The sequence below is a fragment of the Bidens hawaiensis genome, unplaced genomic scaffold (assembly GCF_021521415.1).
Source record: "Bidens hawaiensis isolate Kalapana, Puna unplaced genomic scaffold, B.hawaiensis_p1.1 tig00041075_1, whole genome shotgun sequence".
Lineage (NCBI taxonomy): Eukaryota > Viridiplantae > Streptophyta > Magnoliopsida > Asterales > Asteraceae > Bidens > Bidens hawaiensis.
Genome location: NW_027497255.1, coordinates 7045 through 27001, shown reverse-complemented (window position 1 = coordinate 27001; position 19957 = coordinate 7045). Strand labels below are relative to the sequence as shown.

The 19957-nt window shown below is 32.6% G+C and overlaps 2 protein-coding genes across 2 annotated transcripts; one reads left to right on the top strand and one right to left on the bottom strand.

Annotated features, from left to right (window-relative positions):
- The first annotated feature begins 14399 nt into the window (after window positions 1–14399).
- LOC143592591 (uncharacterized) lies at window positions 14400–19241 on the top strand. Its single transcript, XM_077072478.1, has 11 exons — window positions 14400–14454; window positions 15095–15155; window positions 15436–15519; window positions 15627–15740; window positions 16440–16796; window positions 17254–17660; window positions 17734–17833; window positions 18297–18356; window positions 18468–18554; window positions 18656–18784; window positions 18873–19241. Exons 1-11 carry the CDS (start codon window positions 14429–14431, stop codon window positions 19173–19175), a joined length of 1728 nt encoding a protein of 575 aa, XP_076928593.1. The 5' UTR covers window positions 14400–14428; the 3' UTR covers window positions 19176–19241.
- Window positions 19242–19332: 91 nt separating this feature from the next.
- On the bottom strand, window positions 19333–19957 carry LOC143592590 (STS14 protein-like). The gene has a single exon (XM_077072477.1). It carries the CDS (start codon window positions 19932–19934, stop codon window positions 19431–19433), a length of 504 nt encoding a protein of 167 aa, XP_076928592.1. The 5' UTR covers window positions 19935–19957; the 3' UTR covers window positions 19333–19430.

Below are 19957 nucleotides of genomic sequence, written 5' to 3'. Positions count from 1 at the left end.
TTCTTACAGTTTAGACGGACCTTACATGTGACTGTCTTTATGTATAATTGGTGTTATATATGTTTCAATTTGCATTGGTTATTGCCTATTGCTTTTTTTTTTTGTATCGGAGGTCTCTCTAGAAGCAGTATATATATCTATCCCTAAGGTTAGACGTAAGTTTTACCTACATCCTACCCTCCACAAACCTTACTAATAACTATGCAAACTGTGAAATTTATTGGGCATGATTGTTGTTTGTAGATTAACTTCGAAAGCCATATCTTTTGTAGTGTATAGCCAAACAATTAGAAGAAGACGTGTAATTAACGATGAACTTAAAAATATTTCAAATGAGCTAGTGACAAGTATCAAGAGTGTTACTACTAATTAGATCATATCAGTATTAAACAAGGCCCAAAATATGATCTTACCATAGGTTATTTGTTTGTACCTAAATTACGATTTCCTAATTTAGGTAAAGTTGCTAAATAAGGTTAAGGTAAAATCCTAAAGCAATCTTCCAGGTTGTCTTTTGTTTTACTTTCATATCCATGATAGCTATATGTCATTGTCTCTTTTACAAAAATTCCCATGACAGGTTGTTTTAAATACGTTAGAACCATGTGTTATGCTGGGTTTAATTTGAGAAAGTTTGAGGTAAAGTCTTGTCCCATAATCCTTAGCAACTACATGAACGATTTACCAAGAGTGTTCTACTTTAGTTGCGTCAAGAAACATGAATCAAGTGCAACCTTTAAATTCCGCAAATGCACGTGACTGTATTATATATTTTCACTTGATTCTTGAGATGATTTATAACACCACTGAAATTAATGGCATAATAATTTGCATTAGTATGTGTTTAAACAAGATTACTTAAGATATATTAATTTAAGATAAGTAAATAGATGAGATGATTCAATTCCTTTTCGTCTCGTATTTCTCTTAGGGGTCAGGCTATACACACACCGACTAATTCGCTAATCAACCCTTAACGATTTGACAGCCAAATATGCGTATATAGGGATCTTCCACTACTAAATGTTCGTTTATCAGGCACGTTTTCTCGTGTTTGGTCACTTTGTATGAAACAAATTTTAGGGCAGCCTGACCCGCAGCGGAAACACTACTCTCCAAGCCTACAAGAAGGGAAATTTCTGTTGGGTCCATACACTTATGTTAATTTCCTACTATCCATCCAAATATCAAAATGTCATCCAACGCGTGTTTTCCTTTTGCTTTTGATACTTTTGGTTTTCTCACGTCAGAGGCTATTAGGTTACTTAGCTTAGTCTAACGGGTTTTGTTAGTAATGTTATGACTCCAACATCAATTGCAATCCAAAAGGGGCTGGCTAGCAGCGCAATTTGTTGTCCGTTTGTGTTCTATTGCGTTGTAAAAGAATTTATACATTCCATCGTTAGAATTTACCCGCAAGATGATCGTTTACAAAGGATCCACCTACCTAGACGCCCGTATACATACATATCACCAATCGTTAAAAACATGTTTACATAAAAATCATCAAACTTATACGTCGGTATACATGTGATCAACGATTATGTGACCGGTGAGAGGGTGTGGATATAGATCGTACACCACAATTAAAAAAAGTGGAGTAGATGCATAAAATACACTCTTGGTATATAGACGTTCTGACAGAGGGTGAAGATGGGGACAATCGCATTGATCATATTATGAATGCAAACATATCTATTCAGAATGGTTTTTTTGTCTAGTTCACTGTCCTCTTATCTTTAATGCTACCTTCCTCTGTGTATCTACTCATATTTAGTGGGTCCTTTTCATCTTTACAGCAAAACCCTTGTCATGAATGTTTTGATAAAGACGAAATTTGCAGGAGAGAGAGAGAGAGAGAGAGAGAGAGAGAGAGAGAGAGAGAAAGAGAGTTGTGTGTGATGACTCCCTGAAGATTGAGACATTCTAACCGTACGTATTTCATTTTGTTTAATTTATTCATCATTACAAGTCATGGCAAATCTACTTTTGTAATGCATGATGATGATCATGATGTGTACGAATTATGAGTTCGGGATACTCATCGGATAAAATCGAAGGGTTGTGGTTTTATACACCCTCGTTTAAGAATCATACACTCTTAAGTGTATGATGAAAACAAATTTTCTTTGTCTTTTTTGGTGTATGAAAACCACAACCCTATATATTCTCATCACATTTCACTGGATGACGTGTTATTCATTTACAAATAATTAGTATCGAAAGGTTAAGAAGGAAGTATTTTTGTTTGTTATAAATTAAAACCTAACATCTAAAATAAATTTAAGATGAAAAAAGACAAAAAAAAAATTGTTTTTATTAAAAGGATGTATGATTCTTAAAATAGGGTGTATAAAACCACAACCCTTCGATGTGTTGTGGTTTAAATGTTTTATACACCCTTTTTCAGGAATCATACACCCTTGTGTGTGATAAAAACAACTTTTTTTTTGTTCTTTTCATCTTAAGGGTGTAAGAAAACTATAACCACCGTTGTAAAAGTAGGTTTACAAAAAGTTGATGCAGCAGCATATTGACTAGGCTTGAATGTGGAAAGGATGGTCTCTTGCGTTGCGGACAATCTTATTCATTATAAACAACTATAAATACCCGAATATGCGTTTTATCACTACATCATATACGCTATATATCCTCTTAATATAATTTGTTACAAAAGACGCTATATGTACTTATCCATCTCCAATGAACATAGGAAAAGCAAAGTCATTAGTCTTAAAGTGAATGCATTTCATTGTATGAAAGAAAAAATGACAATTATGGAGTTGTCATCCTCATTGATGAAGGACCACCTATTTTATTTTTCGGAAAAAGATGTGTGTATTTGTATTGTCTTGCATATGGTTTATGACATCTCAAATGGGTTTATAATTATTGGTGTTACTTTCATATTGGTGTCACTTGGACCATGCGCGATCGAAAAGAGATATGGTACACAACATTTATGATGAAAACATACCAACATGAGTTGTTATTTGGATTGATTCTTGAATGTTAAAAGAAGAAGGACGTCTCTATTTGTGTAGGAATTTTGACTTACTCATTTAACTTTTGGATTATATCGAGTACTAAACTACCTACCAATGAAGTGATAGACATCTCAAGTGTTTTTCATTCGTAAGAAGCCAATGGAAACAAGTTGTCAACCTTGTGTCCATGATCTAGCCTTTATCTGTTGGTCTTATAACAAAATTTTATTCTAAAAAAGATACCGGTATACGGGAAAAAAACCTCAAAGGCACAAAATTCATGTCTACACGTTAACGACTAGTCCAATGAGGTGTCCCCTGAGCACTTGTCCAGCACAATCTTTAGAACATTTTTTTTTTGAACGAATATGTATTTTAAACAAGGCCCAGAGTTTGGCCCACAACGGAACCAAGTAAGAAGCCAAAACAAAACATGCATACAAAAAAACTACAAGATTATCAAGCCATTAGATTTAGTTGTAAGCCGAAGTGTAATAGTGTCGCACCCCAATAGGTTGTAGTGAATCAGATTATATTATAGCATCCAATAACACATCGTATAAGTCATAAACATATCATATTCAGTCTTACTAGCTTTTAATGGCACATGAAGGCCATTATTATGTCATAATAGACCTTAGGTTGAAAATTGGTCAACAATTTTTTTTGGAATATATGTGTAGAAAATTAGCTAGTTTAAGTTATACAAATTTTATCATTACCTTAAAAAAGTAGAAACATATAAGATACTTGATTCCAATCTTTAAGAAGATTAAAAATACATAATAAATTCACTCATGATGCTTTCAATAAAATTTAAGAATAAGTTCCATGAGAATGTGACCAAACACGGTTAGTCTTGGTCAAGCATGATCAATATTGTTTATTATTTCATAGAGTAAATAATTTGAGATGAAATTAGGTCAATCATAGTCTGGTAGAGTGAATAATGGCAAATTAAAATCTATCATAACTCATTATTATTACTCATTGTGATGTACTAACACTATAAATGATCAGTGAGTCATCATAAGTCAAAATAATTAATAAGGGGTCACAATATGACTTAAATGGGTGACCACAATAAGTTTTAATAGACCACAACTCTTATTGCTTCATATGGTGTGTTATGGGTGACAATGTTAATGTTTGACCATAATTGATCTAATTCTTAAGATTGATTTGTGTTTTAATAACCATAGTTAACAATGACTAACAATGTTTGATTACATGTTCAGCAAACTTTTATAAACACTTCAAAGGTACATTTATTTCTTATGATATTTTAAATTTTTTAAAGCAGTTAAATATTAAACCATCTTACTTTTTAAAGTTGTCATTATTAGAATTGTATTATTTTTTATGGATTGCTAAATGTTTACATGTAAGTTGCCAAGTTGGTTTTTTTATAAAAGTTGTACCCCAAATTCTTTAATCATCAAATATGTAGCCCAAGTTCATGATAATTACGGTCCAGAGGAATGACACAAAATGGAAAGTGAAGCCCATCTTATTAAACCGAAATATGGCCCAATGAAATAAAATTAAAATGTTATTAAAGACCAATTACAATTTTATTACGTCTAATATAGTTAATTAACTGATTAGACAATTTTATGTTGGCATAACTATAAGACTAAGGTTATTGTCTTAGTTCTAGTAATTAGGGTATTTTTCAGGCAATGGATTTGGAATTCGGAAACAAACGGAATTCGTTGCTAACCATGTAAGCGACACGTCCATAATCAAAAACAAACTCGACAGTCGACACACCTAAACCTTTACAATATCCGGATATTTATATACTAAGTCAATACTAATCGAACATAACTCAGCTTAATTAAATAAGCTAATCAATCAAATTTGATAAAACTAATTTATTTAATTCAAACTTTAACTTTATCTCCTTGGTTTATCTTGACATATCTGATTCGAATTAGTCTAGGGAGAACTCGAGCAACACAAGAGTTCACCAATGAGGATGAGAAACTACAAAATTTAAGAGAAGTGCAACAAAATTCCAGCAACTACGACATACTCTTTTCATAAGTAACTTTAGGCTAGTTGGTCGTCTCAGTATGTACAACTACAGTTTCGATTGTTATACCCTATGTAACTGTTTTCTAAGCAGCATATTTTAAGGGTAACCGTGAAACTTGTGGCCTCAACCAAACTAATGTTTTGGTTTGTTTAATCTTAGTAGCTAAAGATAGTGTTGCTGGTACTAGCTGAAGTCTTTTACCTTTGCTAAATGTAATTTCAAAATTATTATAATTTGATTCATAGACGGTATTATGCTATAGAATTCCCCACGAATAAGAGCATATCGGTTTTATCTACATGCACTTGTTTACATGTTATTCTAACCATTGTGGTGCTAAAAACATGCCTACGTATCTACTATGACTTAAAAATGTCATTCTAACACTGAAATTCTTAGACAACATAACTGAAACGTGACACTAAAGCTCTTTATCCTTTAGAAACACATGATAGTATCAAAATTCACATTTGCTTCATTAGTCCATATATACTATGTTTGAGCAAACCACTCTTGTGTCAAAATTATCTATGTACATCCATTCAAATGTCTTACTTGATTTAATTAATTACAATTATAATTACAATTATCAATACAAAATGTTAAAAACATTCATATAGATGCAAGCATAGTGGCATATTGCATAGAAAAAGATGAAAAAAAAAATGATGGAAAAGGAAGATGCCTTTTGGCATTGACTCTCTTGTCCAAATGCTCTTTGGAAGCTTCACTTTTCCTGTCCTTTTTTGTTTTCTTGGGATTCTTCTTCCTTCTGCCCACATCACCTAATATCACCATTATCAAATACTAGTCCCCACACTCTTTCACTATTACACATTCACGGTAATAGTTTATGATCCGTCGGTAACCGGTCGTAAATCATATATTTTTGACGGGGTCGTTAGCAGTGTTGTAAAAATCGTTAGAAGCAAGTCAAGCGATGAGGTAGAAACTAACGATTAGTCGGGATTAATCTGATTAGAATTTATATGTAAATTTCAAAATATACGTATATATTTCAAGTTTTATGTATAAAATTTTCAACTTTGACCAATTTTGTACAAATGAGGATTAATCGACGACAAGTCGGTAGGGCAGTGACTAGGATTAATCGGCGCTAGTCGGAATTTATACAACATACTCATTAGTGAATTATTATTAGTAGCCACTCCAGTAACAATTTTATCAGACATCTGTGCGTCACTAATAACCATTCTTTTTGGTAGGACTAGCATGATGGGCACATGTTTAGACATGATAAGAACTAAATAAAAAAAATGCGCTATGCAATTTTACACTTTTTAAAAAAATAATTAAAATTAAGAGGCCTAAAGTATATCATTTCTCCTTGATACATAAAACGTATAAGCGTCATGCTCAAATCACCAAAGTCAAGTATTAAACGAGTCATTTTTATGTTTGATACTTGTGTTAATCGGGTCATCTTTAACCTGTTAAACATGCTAAGACACAAACTACCAGCCCTACGTTTTGTGATGTTTTATTGGTGTAGTCAAGATTCAATGGTAGTTCACTAGTTATAAGTTTGTCTCATTGCACACGGGCTTTGTCTCTTTAACATATTAATTGCCTATTCATGTATTGCATGGACCTAATACAGTACAATCATTACTGTGTGACAAAATATCATCCATGAAATCTTAATGATAAGTGTCATCTAGTGACAAATATATCATACACGTTAAAATAAGGGTTATAATTTTAGGTCCTACTATACTCACTAGTTTTATGTAAAAAGTGTGTCAATATAAAGGTCAAATATCAATTAATTCTATACCATTTTTGTTTCTGTTTATATGTTGCTTTATTCATAGCAATTTTGAATTTATGATCACATTTTAATATGCGTAGGTTAATAATTTATTACCGGTTATTTATTTTAGTTAAAATTAAAAAAAAATGTTTTCTTAGAGAGATTCTTGATTTTTCCCATTAAAAATTGAATTTCGGTTTTGTCCTTTTAAACACATAGCCGGCGACATGTCGTTTAATCATCATGACAAGTTTTCCATCCAACAAGATGATGACATTTGTCATATAAAATAGGACGGCCCGACCAAAATTTTGAAAAATCTATGTACCATGAACAAAATTTTGAAAATTTTACGCGCTCCGACCTAAATCTTAAAAAATCGATGCGTGTTGACCAAAATTTTGAAAAATATGTGTCCCGACTAAATATGCGAACAAAAGTTTATGCGGTCAAATATTTGGCAAATAAATCAGGCTGACTTCTTGGGTGACATGTGTCGTCTTCTTGTTGAACAACGAAACTCGTCGTGCCGCCTAAAAGACACGTGGCCGACGACGAGTTTGAAGGGACATACATTTATGAAATTCCTTCGATTTTAGATAATTCACAAATCTCTCTCTTTAAAAGGGACTTCTTTTTTTTTTTTTTTAACTGGCAAATTTAGTGAAATATACTCTATGATCAATAATATATGATGATAATATTTTTGTAGCATCTAGCTAGATAAAAACAAATGACACAAAACTGAGAGCGTGGTTTGCACTACTGAAAAGTGGATGTGTATTGGCAAACTCACTTTTACATAATTTCGATTCTTTTAACTTGGATTTTTATTTTGTATTTACCTGTGTGTCTAAATCTAGCTAGTTGAAATAACAGATCCAGCTTTATTTTTTATATGTTGGTTAAATAAATTAATGTTGTTTCAAACAAAAATTAGAAAGAAACTGAAAACTTAAAAAGTATAGTTTTCTTTTTACAAGTAGCATCCTAATTTCTTTAAAATGAATTACAATCTAAAACAAATAATAAAAATTTAGTCGTGTAAAAATAACTAGAAACGAGCTTGAAAATTAAAAGTATAGTTCTTATGTGAATTATCATACAACATAAACATAAACTAAAAAAAGTTATACAATCGTATAAGATCCATACTATCGTGTGGAAATTATCATACGACATAATCTAACACGGTGCACTGAGTAACTGTGCAACTGACAAAATTCTGAACCCTATACGATCGTGGATTTTTCATCATTCAATACCACCAGTATTAACCTTACTATTCCTATTACGAATCCAAAAAATAAGAATAAATAATGAATAATCGTCTCTAAAATAAGATTTTTTTCCGTGGATCGTTGGCTCGAAATACAGCTTTATTTATAGAATTTCATAACACCCACCATGTCGATGAGTAGATGCCTTCCACCACCAATTATTTTAGAATCCCCGACTTTCAACCATCTAACAATCATTTAGTATTTTTTTTTATTTTTATTTTGCCAAACTTTGGTCTAAATTTCCATCATTTGGTATGTACATTGTCTAACTTAGGCTAAACCGAAGGTTTTATCCAGATGGAGACCTAAAATCTTAGCTTGACTTTACTCCTCTAAAACAACCAAATGCAGTATAAAATTCAAAATACATGAGATATTGGTTTAAAAGTTAAATGGTTTTTCCATTAAAAAATTTTATATGAATATATATAATATATATTGTCTTTATAAGGTTTTCTTGATCTCTAGATTTCTTGGAAACTACCAACATGGAGAAACTGTCTGCTCTTAAAATCAAGCAAAGATTCAAATTATAATCTGGTAAAATCAGCTTGTTATAAGGAACAATGTAATTAAAAACATCAAATTTCATCTTGGTTCTTGCACTACCCTTTTCAAACATACACATTCAATCTCGAATCCATAACTATTATGTTCAACTAGTTGTGCACCGAGTAAAATGAATAAAAAAGACAATTGCAAATTACTCGTTTAACTTATGATAAAAAATGAACACTAATATATTATGTGTAAATGAAACAATCCAAATGAAAATTCGAAGAAACACAAAGTTATAAAGACTCAAACATTAGTTTAATTTAAAGGTTTATTGTTTTAAATAATCTCAACTATCACATTTTAGCCGTTGTTGGTCACAACTAACGAAATGTCTGGTGACGGTCCACCTTTTATCATTTTTTCTTCCATCTATCCCTGACTAACAGAGTACTAACTCTGTTGATATGATGATGATGATGATGTCTCATGCCTACAGCCATATAAACATTATTCATCAAATTAACGGAGTTAGTACTCTATTTGTCAGGGTTTGATTGATGAAAAAATGATAAAAGGTGGACCGTCACCAGCCATTTCGTTAGTTGAGATCGACAACGGCTAAAAGTTGATGATTGAGATTATTTAAAACCGATATGTATAATTTTAATGTTAATATATAGGTGATAACTTCTAAATCAGATGGTTTTAAGTTGTAAATATTTAAACAAGGATATTGGGAGAGGTTGTAGGCTTGTAGCTAGGAATCCATGAATAAAGAACAACATTAATTACTACATAAATCCAGAAAGTATGTCTGTCAGTTTTTTGTTTGAAAAATGCAAAGATTCTGCACGCACTTCAATTACCTTTTTGCCTTGAGCATCCTTCTTTTCTTAAACACTCATGTTTGCATATATAAAATGACAGTAAAGATAAAACAGAAGTTTCATTCATCATTCATTTAATTAATTATCTATAACCCTTGGTTGTGTTGTATGAATGACAAAAGAAAAGTATATCACTTAAAACCTTATTGGAATGCATTTTAGCTTGTATATTTTGTTATTAGGAAGAATGGATATGGTGAGGGGGAAAACTAACATTGTGTTGATTAGATGTGACAATTTATATTTAAGTTACTTATAAAGAAATTACTTTGTTAGAGATAAAATGAAGAACCAATTTAACAAATTGAATATAAATTTTAGGGTGTTGGAAAACTTTTGGCTTATGGCAAAACTTTACAATGGTAATATACTATGAATTGTTTGTGTGAACCCCTCGATGTCATATTAGTCATATATTCTTGGTTTATTGACAAAACATAGGACTGCTGTCAATAGTTATAGAAGAAAAGACTCCCTAAGCCAAGATCACTTTTTTTTTCAAACTATTAACTTTTATAAGCACACAAGCAAACCACACCAACCCCCTCCTCGACCCCGAGAGGAGCCCACCACTCAAAACTTACCTAATTTCTATAAGGAGGGCCTTTTTTTCAATCAGATCCATAACAAGATCATTTACTAAGACTAATCTAATATGAATGTCAATATAATAGAAAAGAACTGTCTTTTTTGTATACTTTCCCTGGTTCCGCTGCTATCGTGGGCTTTACGCAATTGATTGAATTATATAGATATCCTTCAATAAAGCATAGGTCATTGAAAGGAACACGAAGACCCTCCAAAGCACGAAAGTTGAAAGAGTGTATTGTAATTATTTAAAACTAAATATACATTAATTAAATTAAATAACAGTTTAATCATCCCTAGACCCAAAGGGACATGATGTAGTGGTAAGGTGTCTCCTCTCTATTTTAAAGATACACGATTCAAATCCTACAAGGTGGAGGTGTAGAAGGTTTATATAAACAAAAAATAGGAATACATTAGTTTGTAATTAAGATTAATAATTGTTTAATTACGTACATCATATCCTAAAGCGTCAAGATATATGTCAACGCTAAAGCTTAAGGACTTTTCTTTAACAAGCCTAGGAGTTGAATATATCTAGGTGAAATCCTATGTAAATTAGGATCTAAATACCTAGAAAAGTAAAACATATAGAACTCAACATAATTATTATGTAATAAGTTCATTTATAAATAACTAAATAATTTCATACCACCTAAATTTACATGTCTCCTGACTCATAAGATTATGAAGCATATGCCTCATACTATTCTGCCTAAATTCAGAGTGCTGGCTTAGAGGCATCTCCATTTGCCATAAGACCATAAGTTAATCTAGACCAGCATTGCCAATTGTGTAGATAAGCATTGCTATATATATAGACATCACTATGATGTTCTAGTAAAATGAAATGGACACATATACCATGGTTAGCAAGAGGATCAACAAAAATTCGAAAGAGGTGAATAACGAGTTAAAAACATATCAAAATAAGATTAGTTTTGATACTGGTGTTAGGGCTCGAAAATAAGGTTTCCAACAATGGAGGTTCTCGAGCAATGATAGCGACGGTGATGGGTCGATTTATCGCTAAAAAGGACAACAGTGAGCAACACAAAACTGAAGATCTTTTCGGTTGGTTGGTGTTTGTAATTAAGGAGCGGATCCAAGCGGGGGGGGGAATTTGGAAAAGATGTTGTAGCTAATGCCTTTTGTTTTGCCGAAACTCAAATACTAATGGATAACATAACAAATACTGCTGAGGAAAATACTGAAGATTAAAATAATATCAAGATAGCGGTAATCACCTGACAAGCGACACAAAATATATTATTATAAGTTATAAGCCTTAATGGTCTTATAATGTTTGAGTTGTGTTAAGCTAAATTAACCGGTGTTACGTGTCTCTCTCTCTCTCTCTCTCTCTCTCTTGTGGATGACGATGGTCATCCAAGATGTTTACTTAATGAAGAACTTATGTTATGCGTTAACGTGCTATGATTGTTGGTATCTTCGGTAAGTCATGTTATGGCCTTTAAAAGCCTTATTATGTATAAATGAGTTGTGTTTAATGATATGTCCACGAAGTCATTGTCATCTGGCTTAATGACTATGTGTTTTAGGTTAAACTATAAGTCACCTTATGTGTTAATGTGTTATGTTTGATGATACATACACCAAGTCACTTTTATAGGCCTTAATCACTTATTATGTGTTATTTGTTTTATAATACGTTCACAATTATGGACCTTATTATATCTTAGTAAGTTGCTTTGTTACTATGAAAATATTATGAGAACTTAACGGGTGCTAATAAGCACCATAAAATAAAAATAAATTCTTTTGATTTATGTTATTACAACATTAAAATTGTAATATTATTTTTGTTATTTGGAAGCATCCAATGGGTATGTTTGGCAAAACTAGCTGGTGGCTGTTAGCTGTAAGCTGGAAGCTGAAGGCTGGAAGCTGGTAGCTGAAGGCTGGAAGCTGCTAGCTGTAGCTTTTTAAATTTGTTTAGGTGTTTGGCAGATTAGTAGAAGCTTTTAATAAAACTAGCTGGGTGCCCGCGTGGTGCGGCGGAATGGGCGCACAACCTAACATCAACCGCATAATTAGTGTCGGTACATGATTCACTTGATGACAGTGCATGCATAACCTGAATGTAGACGTGTAATTCATGGAAAGGCTATAAGCGTGTAACTGATGGTGAAAATCAAGAAACAAAGCTGAAATATACAATAATTTCAAATAAAATAATTTTTTAAACCAACCTATTTTGATATGAACCCCTCTCTGAACATGCACTATTCTAATCTGAAACATGTTCTGACCTGACCCTTTTCGACTCAAAAACGTACCGACACGAACCGAACTAATTTAACCCTTTTTGTATCGACTTGTTCTGACCCTAATTTGGTCTTACACCTTACTCAAGTTCATCTGACTCGACTCCTAATTTGGTCTTACACATGACTCGTGCTCACCTGACTCAACTTGTTACCGATCATAATTGATAATCACGTAGTATGTTAATTTTTTAAAGTTAAAGAAGTATAACAATATCATACTCAAATTAAAGAGAATAAAATGCTCGTTTTTATGATGTAATTTGTTTACAAAATTATTAACGTGTGAAAAAGTTACGCCCCTTAAAAAAGTCGTGAGGTAGTTAGTTTTGAATAAGGGTTGAATGTGTAACTATTATATAAATTAACAAAAGTTGATAGAAGTTCAAGTACTAAACTTGTAAATTCAAATGTAAAAGCTTGTAGCTAGCTTTTTCTCAAACGCTACCAATTCTAGCGTTTAAATATGGAGCTTTTTCTACCAATCTAAAAGCATGAAGCTACTTCTACCAAAAAAAGATTTTTACTAAATATAAACTTTTTTTTAAAAGCTTAAAGCTTGAAGCTCTAAAAGCTCTTTGCCAAACATATCTAATATCTTTATACCTTTCATTCCTTTTTAGACATCATTTTTTTTTCTTTTTACCTTTTCTTTTTTCTCTTTTATGGTTGGTTTTGCATTGAAACCCCATAACCAAGAACTCATTCGAGTGAAAGTGTTCGAAAGGTTTCATAGCCACATGTGGACTCTATTTCCATAATATTAAAAAAATGGGAAAAGCTAGATGTGCTTTTAAAACTTTCTTTTAAATAACTATATAAAAAAAGAATGTAGATTTGAATGATTCTTGGGTAATGGGTGTTTTTCAATGTTTTAAAAACCGACATTTAACTTGTATTGGATTAAACTAAAAAATAGTACAACCGGTTGAACCAGGTTATACCGGGAGGTTCAACCGGTCGAATAGTTTACCTTATAATTGCCCTATAAATATAACTTCAATCCAAAAATAACCTAAAACTAAATGATTACTATAACAAAAAATAATTCAAAAGTTAATCCATATTAATAAATAATGCAAAAACACTCAGTTTAAAAAAAATAATCCTAAAGTTGACACGTTTGAATGTTAATTGTTGGGTTAAAATAATTTTGATAATATTGGCCACAAATATCAAAAATTTCTCGGGCTTAAAGCCGGTTTGCCGGTAGGAACCATTATTTTAGACAAAAACCGCCGGTATGGTTTTCTAACAAACCGGTCAAATATACCGGACTCAAAATAGTGAAAATACCGGCCTACTATGCGAAATCCGGTTTAAGCGGTTCAATCAGCTGATTCGAACTGGTTTTTAAAAAACTGGTGCATTAGTGTTACTCCGTTAGTGTCCGTTTGTCCGTTAGCATCCGTTTACAATATTAACGAACAGACGCAAACGCAAACGGACAAACTCAATTCCTTAATGGAAGGAGACTGTCACAAATTTTTGTCCGAAAAAAGTTTATCAGACGAACACGAACAACGTCTCGTCTGATTCCCTGTCCCTTAACTTAAAACAAATGTACACTAATATTTAATTTCCATTTGCATATATACATACACCTTTTAATAAACAAACCGCATGCCAAACAAGTCCAATGTATATAAATGGCAGTATGGGACAAAGGTGGAAGAAGATGGTCACCAACTCCCACTTCTCTGCACCTCTAAAAAGCATAATGTGTTCATCACTTTTTCATGTTTTCAATCTGTAATCAATTGCAGTATCCACAACTAAAATAACACACTCATCTTTGTTCTTCTTACAACAAAAGCCCACAAATAATACTCAAAAAGAAAAGCTATAGTTTTAAAGATTCTGCTTTTCTTCAAGGTATGAAAGATGGGATTTTTATCTTGATTTCAAAGGGTTTTTGTGGGCCCACTTGTTGGTTTTCATATATGTTTTGTGGGTCTGTTAAAGTTTTGAACTTGGATACTGGTGGTAAGTTCTTTATGAAGTTTGTTTTTTTTTTTTTTTAATTGATGATGGTGTGATGTGTAGTAAATGAGTTGTGACGAGTGTAGTACTAGTTCAAGCATGGCTATTCACAGGCGTTCTAAAAGGTACTTAATTTATTATTTATTGTGACATTTGGTGCATGATATATTGATATTTGATTGATTTCTTGAACTGAAAATGACATGTGAAATTTTGGTTGCTAAAGCTAGGGGTGCAAACGAGCCGAGCCCGAGCTCAGCTCGTTTAGTATTTATACCAATTATTTTTTATATAATTATAATTATTTTTATATATTTTTTTCTATTATAATTTATGTATAAAATAATATATATTATGTAATTATTTTTATTTATTTTTCATAATATTATATATATTAATTAATTATTATTAAATATATATTTTACAAAATTATATAAATGGCAGTCTCGTTTAGGCTCGCGAGCCAGCTCGCTCGATAAATGAAGCTCGGGCTCGTTTATTAAACGAGCTTACTTTTAAGCTCGAGCTCGATGAAGCTCGCTCGATCGAACTTTTTAACGAGCCGATCTCGAGTAGCTCACGAGCAGCTCGGCTCGTTTGCACCCCTAGCTAAAACTGTGATTTTTTGGAAATAAATTGTAACTTTTTTAGGGTGACTAATTTTTTGTTTAGGAAATGAGGATTATATCTGCTATTTGGTTTAAATTATAGATGTTTAAGGTGAAAATAATTTTATGAAGTTTATTTTGTTTATAATATTTACAGCTTTCCAGACAAGAGTAAAATTAAAGAAGATGTAATGGAACCTTCTAAATGTTATAAGTTGGTAAGTATGCTGTATGCATTCACTTAACCTGTTTATGGTCTTTAAGAAAAGATTCATTTTTGTTTTAAAAGTCAATGTGATGTGTGTGTTTGACTATGAGGAGTCAAACTTCAGATTTCAAACAGTCAAACTTTGTGTGCATTTGACTTTGGATAGAAACAGTATATTATATCAAAGTTGCAAACTTTTGTTGAAAAATTAAATATTTAGTGATTTACATAAATGTCTTGATCATTTATTTTATATGTATAAACTTATATATGTAATTGTAATATATCAGGATATGAGTCACTCAAAGAACTGTAAAAGTACTAAGAAGAATCACTTGCCTAATTCCAAAATCCAGATGTCATTAACTGATGAGGTACAATTCTAAACATTTCTTAAAAAATAAAATAAAAATAATAATAATAATAAAAACATTTTTTACAAAATTTTAAAATTTACAACCTTTTTCTTTTTTTTTTGCAGATATTGCAGCTTAGAAAAAGGCTACAAAACCAAGTTAGTGTGAAGGGTGCTTTTGAACAAGCATTAGGCTGTAGATCTTCTAATAACATCACAAATCAAGCCTCTACTCCAAAGGTAACTTTAGATACTAGCATAGTGGCAGGTTTAGAACGAGTCGAGCCAGATTGGCCTCGGGCTTGAGCTCAAACTTAAACAAGCCAACTCGGCTCATTTAATTTAACGAGCTGAAAAGTCGAGCTTGGGCTCGGCTCACAAAAATCTCAAGCCGGCTCGTTAATTTTGTTACATATATCGATATATTTATAAAAAAAAACTTTTTTAACATAACATGACACAAAACTTATGAACTGGAGAATTTATAACATTGTATGCATTAATTTGTTTTTCTTTTCATTTCTTTAAAAGATTTGAGGGCATATTATATGTTATATGTATTATTTTTTTCTTTCCCGATCTTTTTTAAAGATCGATCGAGAGGCTTATTATATGTAGTATATTCGTGTTTTGTTCTTAATTTTTTTGAAGATCGAGACACGTATTTTATGTATTATTTTTTTCATTTTTTTTTAAATCAAGAAATCATATGTGTCATTTTTTTTCAATACTTTAATATGTTATTATTACTAATAAAATTTGGGGATAAATTTAAACGAGCCAATATCGAGCGAGTCACGAGCCAAGCCAACCCTGCCTCGGGCTCGGCTCATTTACAAACAAGTTATTTTCAAGCAAGCCCCGAGCTTTTTGAACAACTTTAATTCCATGTCCGCGTTAACCAATAAACGAACTTTGTTTTTCTCATAATGGTTGCAGTCTGCAATAGAGCTGATTAGAGAAATTGCGGTTTTAGAGTATGAAGTGTCACATTTAGAACATTATCTTCTCTCATTATACCAAAAGACATTTAATCAACAACCTTTATGTCCATCATCACCATCAAGAAATGATCAAAAAAACCTAAAACCACCATTAGTTACGCCACGAGGGAAGCTTTTAGAAACTTCGAGAGCCGATATATCATTACAAAAAAATCATAAAACATTCTTTGAAGACAATGAAGTGTTAGCTTCGAGTGTTCAACATTGTCACTCTTCGATCACAAGGACTCCACCCGACGTTGTTGACAAATCTTTACGCGCGTGTCACTCGCAGCCACCATCTATGATGGAGGTAATTTTGATATTTCACATAAAAATATTAACTTTCGTTGTAAATAGTTAGTTAAATACGGTTTTAGTCTCTGTGGTTTGACGCAAATAACTCTTTTAGTTGATTAATCTAAATTTGACTATCTTAGTCCAATAGTTTCATTTTTATGTCGATTAAAAGACCAAAGTACCCTTGTATTATTCGTATTAAAGTACTTTATATTTAATATAAAATAATCTAAGGGTATTTTGGGTATTTTAGTAAAAATTTAACAGTAAATTTTGGAAGGGGTTAGTGAGCTGGACTTTAACTGATACGAAAATGAAACTGTTTGACTAAAAAGGTCAAATTTAAACTAATGAACTTGAAGGGTATTTTGGTCAAACCACACCGTTATGGCGTTATTTAACTCTAAAATCTTTTATATAATAAGATGTTCAAGTTAATGACTTTATACGGTATTATGGTTCCTATACAGCATGCGCATATGTCTTCAAACATAACGAGTCTAGCTGAACATCTCGGTACCAAAATAACCGATCACATTCCCATGACACCAAACAAGGTTTCAGAGGAAATGGTGAAATGCATATCAGTTATATACTGCAAGCTTGCAGACCCCACATTAAGTAACCATGGTCTCTCATCGCCTACTTCATCGTCATCATCCATGAACACTTTCTCACCAAAACACCTGCCCAACATGATGTGGGGCCCGGGGTTTAGACGAGACTCGTCGTCTTTTGATGTGCAGTTAGATAACCCTTTTTATGTTCAAGGGCTTAAGGAGTTTAGTGGACCGTATAATACAATGGTTGAGGTTCAATGTCTTTATAAAGATAATCAACGAGTTAGTGAAGTTGAAAACATGTTGCATGACTTCAGGTGATTAAATTAAAAAAAAAAAAAAAAAACATTTATTTGCATTGGTTTGTTTTGATTAAATTTGTTGTTTTAGGTCGCTTGTTTCTCGATTAGAAGACGTGAATCCGAAGAAACTGAAGCATGAAGAGAAGTTGGCATTTTGGATTAATGTTCATAATGCCTTGGTGATGCATGTATGATTTTTTTTCATTAAGTTATATTATTGGTTTATTAATATGATATTTGAAGCTAAGCAGTTAATGCGGAAAAATATCGGATATCGGACCGATATTTGAGATATCGGTTATCGAGGTGGGATATCGGTAATTTTAATATCAAGCAGAATTTATATATGTAGCACTTTAACGCTAACAATTCAGTATACTCTCTTACTATTGACAAATTATCATTTTTCAACTAGCAAAACACTAACAATTTAGCAAGTAGGAACTGAGTAAGACTCAAAACACTAACATTTAACACTAAAAGTTAAAAATTAAGACTTACAACACTGATATCAGTCAATATCGCTGATATTATTGGTACTAATATTCTGACCATCTTTTGACCTATATTTCACATGAGGACCGATAACCGAGATACCACTGATATTGACTGCATAGATTTGAAGTAATATTTTGTGTTGTTTAAAAACAGGCTATTTTGGCATATGGAATCCCACAAAATAATATGAAGAGAGTTTTCTTATTGTTGAAGGTAATGCTTATATGTTGTTTTATGCAACTAATATCACTAAGTTTAATAACATGTTATTACCAATATGTAACACTAAAATTATTTATATTTATGTATGGGGTGATGATTTAGGCTGCGTATAACGTTGGTGGTCACATAGTAAGCGCGGATGTGATTCAAAACCACATTCTAGGATGTCGAATGTCTCGTCCCGGACAGGTAAATCCATACTTTAAATTAAAAAAAAAACATGTTAACGCGACACTTCTATAACTTTTATTATTCTTCTACAACATAATATTCCAAACCCGTTTATGCAGTGGCTTCGTTTATTATTATCATCAAGAACAAAACTAAAAGCAGGAGACGAACGACAAGCGTACGCAATCGACCATCAAGAACCGCTTGTCCACTTTGCTCTATGTTCCGGATGCCATTCTGATCCCGCGGTACATTTTATTATTTATTATTATTATTATGTGACCAACTTATTTAAGTAACATACGAAGTAATTAGTAATGAACCCTATTGTAACAGGTTCGTGTTTACACACCAAAACGCGTTTTCAACGAGCTTGAAACCGCTAAAGAAGAGTTCATTCGGGCCACATTTGGTATAGGAAAAGATCAAAGAATTCTTTTACCAAAAGTTGTCGAAAACTTTGCGAAAGACTCGGGTTTATGCGCGGCGGGTGTCGTTGAAATGATCCAAATTTGTTTACCGGATAATGTTAAGAAAAACATAAAGAAACATCATTTGGGTAAGTTAAGGAAGAAGATTGAATGGGTTGGTTATGATTTTAGTTTTAGGTATCTTGTTTCTAAGGAACTTGTTAAATAATATGTTCTTTGTTTTTTTGCAATAAAAGTTGTACATTTAGGTGATAATAATAATATTGTTATTGGACAATAGAGTAAATATAATAGATAATAGAGTACAACTCATTAATGCATCTTATATTCACATGCTACACAATGATCACCTAAGCGGGCTAAGTCCTAAACATTAATTAATTTAAAAAACAAAACAAACAAAAACCTTATTTTAAAATTTTAATGTTTCAACTCAAACTTGGTAGCTCGACCGAACCGTTGATTAATAAGGGCTTTCTCCGATAACATTTCCTGGAGGGTTATAAAAGCAAATGGCTAGCGTTGATTGATCCGGTAGACAATTCGCTAACGCGCACCCGACCTCCGCGGTGTTCCGCCACACGACTTGCGTGTACACCCCGCAACGATGGTCGGGTGCACACGAATTATTATCGTGTGTGTAATATTGCTTCTCGGCTACCCAATTATCGACCACCTTTCGGGGGGTCACGACCTCCCCGGTGGCCCACATTTGGTTGCCACCGTATTTGCCGCTCGTTAAATTTGCGAATCGGCAATTTTCTCGGTCCCTTTGGAACCTCACGAGTAAACTAGTGGCTTTGGCCAGCTGGAAGTTCCACTTTAGCGGGCCGACACCCACGTCGGCCCGCGCCTGGTTGTGGGCGTCCAGGTACTCCTGGCTGTCTGACGGTATCACCACCGTGGGTAGTGGTTGCGCAGTGGTGTGCCACAAGAATACTCCTAAGATTAAGAGAATTTGCTTCATTTTTTTTGTTGTATGAGAAACAA

What these genes read in the sequence shown, in the direction of transcription:
- LOC143592591 (XM_077072478.1), top strand. Translation starts at nt 14,429, where the DNA reads ATGGCTATTCACAGGCGTTCTAAAAG. An exon ending in AGATGTCATTAACTGATGAG is followed by an intron (nt 15,520 to 15,626) that starts GTACAATTCTAA and finishes TTTTTTTTGCAG; the next exon opens with ATATTGCAGCTTAGAAAAAG. An exon ending in GATGCCATTCTGATCCCGCG is followed by an intron (nt 18,785 to 18,872) that starts GTACATTTTATT and finishes CTATTGTAACAG; the next exon opens with GTTCGTGTTTACACACCAAA.
- LOC143592590 (XM_077072477.1), bottom strand. Translation starts at nt 19,934, where the DNA reads ATGAAGCAAATTCTCTTAATCTTAGGAGTATTCTTGTGGCACACCACT.